This window comes from Diospyros lotus, unplaced genomic scaffold (genome assembly GCF_014633365.1).
Source record: "Diospyros lotus cultivar Yz01 unplaced genomic scaffold, ASM1463336v1 superscaf1, whole genome shotgun sequence".
NCBI classification, from domain to species: Eukaryota; Viridiplantae; Streptophyta; class Magnoliopsida; order Ericales; family Ebenaceae; genus Diospyros; species Diospyros lotus.
In genome coordinates, this window is record NW_026267104.1 from 3,469,327 (window position 1) to 3,479,133 (window position 9,807).

The 9,807-nt window shown below is 38.4% G+C and overlaps 2 protein-coding genes across 2 annotated transcripts; one reads left to right on the forward strand and one right to left on the reverse strand.

Moving 5' to 3' along the window:
- Positions 1-254: 254 nt before the first annotated feature.
- LOC127793029 (probable CoA ligase CCL6) lies at positions 255-7,343 on the forward strand. The gene is made up of 19 exons (XM_052323777.1): positions 255-609; positions 1,479-1,542; positions 1,733-1,822; positions 1,922-1,978; positions 2,350-2,398; positions 2,509-2,585; positions 2,796-2,835; positions 2,924-3,018; positions 3,129-3,293; positions 4,106-4,216; positions 4,373-4,460; positions 4,544-4,610; positions 4,694-4,769; positions 4,845-4,962; positions 5,714-5,959; positions 6,191-6,330; positions 6,531-6,713; positions 6,803-6,922; positions 7,130-7,343. Exons 1-19 carry the CDS (start codon positions 464-466, stop codon positions 7,175-7,177), a joined length of 1,980 nt encoding a protein of 659 aa, XP_052179737.1. The 5' UTR covers positions 255-463; the 3' UTR covers positions 7,178-7,343.
- An 85-nt stretch (positions 7,344-7,428) lies between these two features.
- LOC127793030 (cold-regulated 413 plasma membrane protein 1) lies at positions 7,429-8,870 on the reverse strand. The gene is made up of 4 exons (XM_052323778.1): positions 8,559-8,870; positions 8,209-8,316; positions 8,045-8,115; positions 7,429-7,932 (listed from the first exon to the last, which is right to left on the reverse strand). The coding sequence occupies exons 1-4, from the start codon at positions 8,732-8,734 to the stop codon at positions 7,679-7,681; spliced, it is 609 nt and encodes a 202-aa protein (XP_052179738.1). The 5' UTR covers positions 8,735-8,870; the 3' UTR covers positions 7,429-7,678.
- Positions 8,871-9,807: the final 937 nt, after the last annotated feature.

The window sequence follows — 9,807 nt, forward strand, 5'->3', positions numbered from 1 at the left end:
ATTATTTTCATGAAATTTGTGTCACTTTCATATTCCATCTATTTAGACTCTTATAATTGATTTGATTATTATTATTAAATCTCTCCCAAACACGTCATAAATAAAAATACATTTCTGTTGAAGAAAGCTGGAATGAATGTCGTCGTTGTGGTTGGGGTGATGGAGGAGGAGGAGTGGATTATCTTCTGATCATTCATCTGTACCTGAAGAGGCGGAGGCTATCATTTAAAGCCGCTGTGAAAGTCGCTGAGGCATTTTGCCTTTTCTTCCCATCTTCCATTTATTGCTGCTGCCTGCTGCCTGCTGCCTGCTCAACCAACTCTCTCTCTCTCTCTCTCTCTCTCCGCGTTAAAGCAAGTGGAGGAGATTCAGAAGACGGATCATACAGCGACCGAAGTACATTGTGATTGAGGCGGTGCATCGCGAATTGTAGGTTAATTTCTCGATCGATCTGAGGCGGAGAATGTCGGTTTACACCGTGAAAGTGGAGGAGGCGAGGCCGGCTACCGGCGGCAAGCCGGCGGCGGGGCCTGTGTACAGGTCTATTTACGCCAAGGACGGCCTCCTGGAGCTGCCTGCTGAATTGCACTCCCCGTGGGAGTTTCTCCGGTACACACACTCCTGCTTGCATACTTGCATTCATCACTAATAAATGATTCTATCTTAGTATATATCTTGATTTCTGGATCTGTCTGTGTCCATCCAACCATTTCATCTCTTAGATTGATGCGCGTCTCGCTGATGCTGTGAACATCAAATAGGCTTAAATGATGCTGTGTTTTCTTAAGTTTCTTTGATCGCGGATGCTAGATTTTCGCACTCGCGATGCAGATGCAGCGTGAATGTGTTGTGATTACGTGGATATTCAGACGGTCGATGTTTATCTTAAAGTCTTAAGCCCGTACCATTGAATTGACATCTGGATATATATATATATATATAGGCTAAATAATATGCTTGATTATTCAAAAAATAATAGAATTTTTTGAGAAAACAAAGAAGAAAAGCGACAATTGCTACTTTTTTTTTTATTGTATGATCATAATGTTATTTAACCCATATATATAGTTTTTCGTTTTTAATAGAAGATAAAGAAATTGTACCACCGGGAAGATAAAATGAAAGATTTAGTGGCCCGTGCAGGCTTCGAACATGAAAAGCGACAATTGCTACTTTTTTTTTTATTGTATGATCATAATGTTATTTAACCCATATATATAGTTTTTCGTTTTTAATAGAAGATAAAGAAATTGTACCACCGGGAAGATAAAATGAAAGATTTAGTGGCCCGTGCAGGCTTCGAACATGCGACCTTCGTGTTATTAGTACAATACTCAAACCAACCGAACAAAAACGAATCGAACTAATAGACCATTTGCTTATAAGTGCAATTATCTTCATGGTTTGAAGAAGGCATTGTCAGCTTGGTCCCATGGGTTCATCGAACTTGGTCTCTGAATGGTTGGTTTTGCTTGTAGTGATTCTGCTAAGAGGATCCCAAAAAACCGTGTGCTTGGACGCCGTCAGATCATTGACTCCGAGGTACCTCTCTCTCATCGTGCGTTATCGACACTGTCTAGGTTGCCAGGCATATGAAAATATTCGTTTTAAGCCCGTATCAAGAACTCCACAATTAACTTTCAAATCGAAGAGAAGCCAATAAAGTTCCATGAACCGTAGGTCGAAAGTTAACACGATTGATCTCTGAATTTCCAATCAAAAACCTTGACAGGCGGGTCCCTATGTGTGGCTCACATATGAGGAGCTTTATGATGCTGCTCTTCGAATTGGGTCTGCAATCCGCAGCTGCGGTGTTAATCCAGTAAGAAATAACTGAAAAGATTCAATTTCTGCATATTAAGGGGCTACGCAGAGTTTGAAACTGAACTATATCTTCTTGGGTTGGGTTGTGTGCTTGCAGGGAGACCGATGTGGTATCTATGGATCAAATTGCCCAGAATGGATAATATCTATGGAGGTGTTTATATATATACATATATAAATGCCGTTTCTTTTCTTATTTTCACTTTGAAAGAAGCTAGCTTCTTGATGGCTTCTTCTTTCATTACCATTTTGATCTTTCTTGCACCTGCATTTTCTGAGTTTTTCTTTCAATTTCTAAGAGTTCAACCAGAATCGTGAGTAATTTTATTATTCACTCGAGGAAAATGATGTTCCACCTGAACTTTTAAAGAATATTCTCATTTGGAGAATGATATTGCAATGGTATTTTTAGGATGAATCATTTAGATAGGCTATTTATTGATAGCTATGGAATTGAAGACTACTTAATCATTTTGGTTATTTTTTTGGTATTTAGTCTGACAAACTTGTTTGATTTTGACATAGGCATGTAGCAGCCATGCCATAACCTATGTGCCACTGTACGACACACTTGGTATGTTTTACTCCTGCGATAATTTTCGGAGCATGGATGTAGGGTAGCTACTGGCTTCATTTCAACTTTAGTGGGAACTGAGTTGCTATGTTGTTCTTCTTGTACAATAGGACCTAATGCCGTGGAATTCATCATCAATCACGCTGAAGTTTCTATAGCTTTTGTTCAGGAGAACAAGTTGGCCGCTGTATGGTTTCATTGCTAAAATAAATTTGTTTTTCATTTTATCAAATTAGGTTCTATTATCTACGTAAATTCAATCCCACCGAGTCTAACAGGTATCTAGTTTGCTTTATTAATATTCTTTTGGAACAACAGAGGCTTTTATTCCTTGTTGGCAAGATAAGCAGTATTAGTAATCTCTTCTGTAATCCCTAAACGTTCACCTTTCATGCAGATATTAGCATGCCTCCCAATGTGCAATTCTCACCTAAAAAGTAAGTCTGGTTTCCGCAGGAGTACTAGTAATTAAACAGGCATTCTTCTTGAAAATGTAAGACTAAAATCTGCACATCCTTTGTTAAGCTATTGTTAGTTTTGGGGAGATATCTGGCATGCAAAAGAAGGAAGCTGAAGACGTAGGTGTATCTTGCTTCTCTTGGAAAGAATTTGCTTTATTGGTGAGAGACTTTTGCATCGATATTTTACTTTTTTTCTCAAGTAGTGATCTTTTGGTGCTTCAGTAGTTATCAACTTGTTTTGGGGTTTGACCCTGTTTATCATTTTTCAGGGAAACTTGGATCATGAACTTCCTTCAAAACAGAGAACCAACTTCTGCACAATCATGTATACAAGTGGAACAACGGGAGAACCTAAAGGTGTTATTTTAACTAATGAGGCTATCATGACACAAGTTTTGAGCATCGATCACCTGCTACTAGAAACAGACAAAGTGGTAAGTAAACAATTATATATCTTGTATGTTTCAAATGATTTTAATCTCAAAGTGAAGTTCCAATTTAAAAATAATCTTTCATCTGCCTGAGCATCAACACTGTTTCAACAGGTGTTTATGCCTCTTCGATTTCAGTCATTGCCTTTACATAAGAATTTTGATCCCCATATCCTCATTCTATTCATACTAAATTAGTGTATTGGGTGAAACTGTCATAATGCATATTCATGCATATACACCATAAGCAACATGGCTTTTGTCCAGAAACCAATGAAGCTTTGGAAAATCTACTTCTATCAGTTAGTTTCAAGGTGCTCAACTTTTCAGTGACAACAGCTTGTAAATGCCCTTATTATGAGGAGGAGAAAAGGATTTTCCTTATCATAGGACTAATTTTTTTGAACTGGATTTGAACCTCTGAAAATGATTTAAGATATGGTCCATCTCAAAATCAAAATTGACTTTAAAATTCTCTCTACCTAAAAGTTCAATTTGAAGGAAATATTGCTCAATAGTTTAACACAATGAACTTCAAGGCCAATGGCAGATCCCTAGTGTCAGCATTAATATCATGCTGAGGGGAGTCATACTCTAATTTGAAATACATTTATGTAGGAGCAATGTATTTCGCTCATGCTTATTTTTAACTAAAAATTACTTAGGTGAATTCCAGTTTTAGTGAAAATATTATTTCTCTCTTTTTTTTGCTCATTAAAATATTATTTCTCTTAGTTGAGCTAAAATGTCTTTTTATGTAGCAAATCATGTTGAGAGTAAATGCTAAAAATGTAACAATTACTTTCTCTTAACAGGCTACAGAAGATGATACATACTTCTCGTTCCTGCCTTTGGCCCATGTATATGACCAGATTGTTGAAACCTATTGCATCTACAAGGGTTCTTCAATAGGATTTTGGCGAGGCGTAAGATTACAATAATTTTCATTGTTATTTATTTTTCTATTTTTTCATTTATGATTGTTATTGTTGTTGCCTTCTTTTGTGAGATCAATTTGGCCTCTACAATTTACAATCTGGAATCATATCCAACTTAGGTTTTCGTGATTCTTGCTAAGACAGGATGTTAGATATTTGATTGAGGATGTTGTTGAACTGAAACCCACTATGTTCTGTGGGGTTCCCAGGGTTTATGACCGTATATATGCAGGTATGGATGCACCTTAGATGTGATAGTATACTTCGTTGATTTCTGTTTACTTATTATGTGTTAAATGTCATTTGTGCATGAAGGTATAATGGATAAGATTTCGTCTGGAGGTGCATTGCGGAAGGCATTGTTCCAGTATGCATACAACTAGTATGTGCTGCAGCAATTCTTTCTTCATATGTGTTGCCACTATATGCTTTATTCCACTCCTGATATGGGGAATCTATTAACAGCAAATTGAGGAATCTGGAGAAGGGACTGCGACAAGATCAAGCAGCTCCTCTATTGGACAAACTTATTTTTGATAAAGTATGCGATAATTTTCTTCCACGTGGGAATTGCTAAACTCCCATTTACACTTTACTGATGCCTTTATTGTGGTAGATCAAACAAGGATTAGGGGGACAAGTTCATTTATTGTTATCTGGAGCTGCACCTTTGCCAACGCATGTCGAGGAGTTTTTGAGGGTGGCATGCTGTTGTGTCGTATCTCAAGGATATGGTATGGAAGAATTTACTGTTCATGGTGCATATCGTGATTTAAGAATTTGGTACTTTAAGCATCACCATTAGTGAAATAAACTGTTGAAAAACAAATTTTAGTGGTCATTTTTTAGATTGAAAATGAATATCAAAATGACATGCTAATGCAGCTGTGGAAAACCAGGAAGATTCGGCTGTCAACATTACTGAATCATTAGCTGTCTCATTTGTTCTTTGTTACTAAATATAACTTAGTCAACCTTTGTATTATAGGATAGCTGTAATTAGCAGTAATTAGTTAGTTTCCTATTCCAGTTATTTCCTATTACTGTATAGATTCGTCATTTATGTAGATTTCTAATCTAGGAATAGGCTACATGCATATAAACAGATGTACACGCCAGTTATAAAATATACAGACTCATTCTCTTATTCATATATATTCTTACTCGAGTGATATTTTAAATTAGTCAGCTAATTTAGTTCTTATTTGAGTAAACCTTCCTGTTAGTTAGCTAATTTCATCCTTACTCAAGTAAGTCTCCCATCCTTACTGGAGTAAGCCTTCCAGCTGATTTCCTTCTCGTTCAGCAGCATATTTTGCCTTTGGCATTTTTCCCCAAATGGACATCTTAAAGACGCTGCTGGTGACATCCTGTCGATCATTTATGTCTGGCTTACTTAAAGTCCTTTCTTATCATGCCATATACTTTCTCAACTGAAATTCAGTCACCTATTGTTTGACCACTCCTAAATCTTAACAATCTCAGGTCTTACTGAAAGCACTGGTGGATGTTTTACATCAATAGCCAATGTCTTCCACATGATGGGAACTGTTGGAGTTCCAGTCACAGCAATCGAAGCAAGGCTTGAGTCAGTGCCAGAACTTGGATATGATGGACTTGCTAGTGTGCCGCGTGGAGAAATCTGCCTGAGGGGAAAAATTTTGTTCTCTGGTTACTACAAACGACAGGATCTGACTGATGATGTCCTTGTGGATGGCTGGTTCCATACAGGTAATAAGTCCTTACGAATTCAACAAAAATGCTTCAGTGCACTGGAAGCAGAAATGCTTTCTCAATTCCTGGACACTGGTAGATAGTTACACTGCTTATCTAATAGATTCTTTTGCTAAAGCACGTATCTTTCTGCAGATAAGTGGAAAATTAAATTTAGATTCTAATCTGATGAGTAAGGGTGATTTGGTCACTATTGAGTTGATGAAAATGCTGCTTGCTCAATTGCAGGTGACATTGGAGAATGGCAACCTGACGGAGCAATGAAAATCATTGACAGGAAAAAGAATATTTTCAAACTGTCACAAGGGGAATACATTGCTGTGGAAAACCTTGAAAATACATACTCCCGTTGCCCTCTTATAACATCTGTAAGTTAATTGATTAGCCATGGCAGATATGAAAATGTTGAAATGCTTGAAGACTTCTAAATGCTCCCAGTAGATGGTAAATAGAAAACTACTTATTTTGCCGAGCAAAAAAAAAAAAAAAAAAAAGAAAACTACTTATTTCTATTTGAGTGCCTCCTGTTCTACATGAAAATCAAAAATTGTTTTTCACTGGGTTGCAGATTTGGGTCTATGGAAACAGTTTTGAATCCTTCCTTGTGGCCGTGGTTGTTCCTGAAAGAAAGGCACTTGAGGAATGGGCTTTGAGCAATAACCAAACAGGAGATTTCAAAATGTTGTGTGAAAACCCTAAGGCAGTTAAATTTATTCAAGATGAACTCAATAGCACCGGTCAGAAGCACAAGGTTGACGATGCACCCCCATCCATCTACTTGTTGATTCTGCCTTTAATTATGTTCTCCTTTCTTATCTTACCTGAAATACGATTTAACAGCTTAGGGGCTTTGAAATGCTAAGAGCAGTTCATCTGGAGCCAAATCCTTTCGACATGGAGAGGGATCTAATAACTCCAACATTCAAACTGAAGAGGCCTCAGTTACTGAAATACTACAAGGTACTTCATGGTTCCTGTTTCTGCTTGAATTTACTTACCATCTTCCTGACCTGAATGGCTCAACCTTAAAGACCCTCCTCTTTGCTAATTTCTAGCATTGTTATTTCAACATTTATCTTCTATAGCTCGGTCATAGTTTCAGTTGTTTTTTGATTTAGTGACCATTGCTCCAAAAAACTACAACCCTTTGGCTTCCTGTCCTTGCAGGATCGCGTCGATCAACTCTACGCCGAAGCAAAGGGGAAGAAGGAATGAAAGCTGGGCGGTTGTCGACACCACGTGTAGACAAGCCAACGATTTAAAGAATAAGATCTCGGCTCAAGAAAAGATAATATGTACTTTCCCCAGCAACTTCAGATGCTTATCCTTGTTTACCATTGCACATAATATAATAATTAATAATATCATTCACTCCTAAACATATAGTTGAAGTTCTCCAAACCATCTATTGTTCCTAAAATATCATTATCAATGCCATAAAAGTCACTTGCTCGGCAAGAAAGCTCTGTTTCAATGGCCGATTCGAGTCTTCATTACAGGCATATTCTTACCGACACAGAGCCATGTTACTATGTTTTAATGTCTTTACACAAAGATCATCCATCATCATATAGAAGAACACAAGAGTTTCGCAATGTCCACTACAAACTGAGGGTGCTTCACAGGTAAATCAATCAAGCAACATGATTTATTCAGAAATGCAAACCAGGAGACAAAGCAGCAAGCAAAGACTACAGAAAGATCGATGGTGGGTGCCTATAGGATGGCGAAGATTAGAGCCCAGACCGGATAGACGAGGAGGACGATGATGCCGATGGTGTTGGAGATGCCATTGCTCTTGGTGAATGAGTTCCTGAACCCGCCGGAGGCTCGGATGTGTTCCTGCAGCAGGTAACAGCCGATGCCGAGGCATATTCCTAGGCCAATCCAGCTATCCTTCACCGTATCAGCAAACAGGCTGGGAGCTGTCACTAAGAGCAGAATCAAAGCCCCCGGCATGTCCAGCCAATCTGCAAACAAAAGGTGAGGTGTGTGTGACTATCGGGTCCGGTATTAGGTAATGCTAACAAAACGAATGCAAACGTGAGGGATTGAATAACACTACTGAACTAAAAACTGAACCTGGAAATTGTTTCGGGAAGAAGAGGCGGAGCACGACCGAAACAAAAGCGATCCATTTTCCGATTTCTCCCCTGTATTATGAGAAACTAAGTAAATAAAACTTTGGAAAGAAAGAGATCGTAGGAAGTTAATAGAGTGAATGAAGCAGAATTAAGCTTCTTCACCTGAGCAAGTTGAACAGCAATGAAGGCAGGCTGAGGAAGATGTAAGGCACCAAAAGGCTTGTGAGAATGTTGGTCTTCCAGTTTGTTCGATCCAACACCAACAAATAACTGCAAACAGTAATAATAACAATAACATATCATTTTGTAGGGTCGACTATATTAATTGTCGACTATGACTTTGTTTGTTTCCCTAAAGGGCTTCCTAGAGATCACAACAAACAAACTTTTCAAAGCCCAAAATGCTCAGATACAGTGAATTTCCTATATATGCTCTAAAACAAAGGGAAAGATCAAAACATGATGAAGAAAGGGATGTTCTGAGAGAGAGAGATGAAATAGTTGAAGCTTACATTGCCGAAACTGAAGCGACCCACTGGAGCAAAGTAGTGGCCAAACCGGAGCCCAAAGTGAGGTTCATGGCATCATTGGCCAGCCTCTTTGTTGTGCGGCCAAGATCATGCAGATCAGATGTGATCAACTCCGATGAAGTTGGCCCCGTCTTCATGGCCAGGTAATTCTTCTTCATTTTCTCTATCTTTCCTGGCAAAGAAACCGATTTTCTCTCTCCCTTTCCTAGCAAAGAAACCAATCACCCGCACACACACATATATAGATAGATATGAGAGAAGGAGCAGTGATGAAAGAGATTTGGAGGAAGTCAAGAGGGGCCTGTCGGTAGAGGGGGTCTGCTTTGTTTGGCTTCATCATCATCATTATCATTAATATTATTATTACTATTATCATGCATAACAATAATTCACTCTCTTACCTCTTTCACGGGGAATTGGGTAAAATTCATCGTTTAAATACATCAAATAGTTCAGAAGTTACATAATACATCGAGTACGTAAAATTGTGTATCTACCCATTCATTCATTATAATAATCTCTTACCACAAAGACAAACTCCCGAGAGCTGGATTTTTTTTTTTTTGGTGAGTGTTGGACTGAGAAATATTAGGTGTCATTAGGTAGGTGGGGGGTTTGGCTTGTTTGGATTAGCTTGCCAGTTGGCCCTTCTCTTAGGGGGGATAATGCTACTTTAGACTTTGAAGTTCACAAGGCGATGGCTTCCGAAGATTTTGGTGTCGTTTTCTCTTATGCAGATTTGTGACCACCGAACCTGGATGCAACTAATATAATATATATATATATATTGTGGGTACGTGGCGTTTGGAGGAGATGCCACGTTACTGTATGACTCACAATGATTGTGGAATACTTGTCCCAAAATGCCACGTCTTAAATCGTGGACTGTGAATTGTGAATTTTCTAATCATTTTAAAATTCTCAAAAATGTTATTGGCTAATCAAACTCCTTGTCACATATTGCGAAGGACAACTTTTTAGTACTTAGGTTTAAAATAAAGGACAATGCTGCATGTATATAGAGATTTATGCAATCATGATAAAATAATAAAAATATATCTCTTAAATCATTTTCACGGTACCTTCAATCTCGACAAACTCATTATCATTATTGCCCTTGCGCCGCCATTACCGCCCCCACCAACACTCGAGCTCACACCGCCATCGCCCCCACCCGTACCTTAGCTCACACAATCGTCACCCTTACCCGTTGACCACAACTAGTAGTTGT

Coding starts and splice junctions, on each gene's coding strand:
- LOC127793030 (XM_052323778.1), bottom strand. CDS start 8,734: ATGAAGAAGAATTACCTGGCCATGAAGACGGGGCCAACTTCATCGGAG. Junction 8,317..8,558: donor GTCGCTTCAGTTTCGGCAAT/GTAAGCTTCAAC, acceptor TACTGTTTGCAG/TTATTTGTTGGTGTTGGATC. Junction 7,933..8,044: donor CTTCCCGAAACAATTTCCAG/GTTCAGTTTTTA, acceptor TTTTGTTTGCAG/ATTGGCTGGACATGCCGGGG.
- LOC127793029 (XM_052323777.1), top strand. CDS start 464: ATGTCGGTTTACACCGTGAAAGTGGAGGAGGCGAGGCCGGCTACCGGC. Junction 1,543..1,732: donor GTCAGATCATTGACTCCGAG/GTACCTCTCTCT, acceptor AAACCTTGACAG/GCGGGTCCCTATGTGTGGCT. Junction 6,331..6,530: donor GTTGCCCTCTTATAACATCT/GTAAGTTAATTG, acceptor ACTGGGTTGCAG/ATTTGGGTCTATGGAAACAG.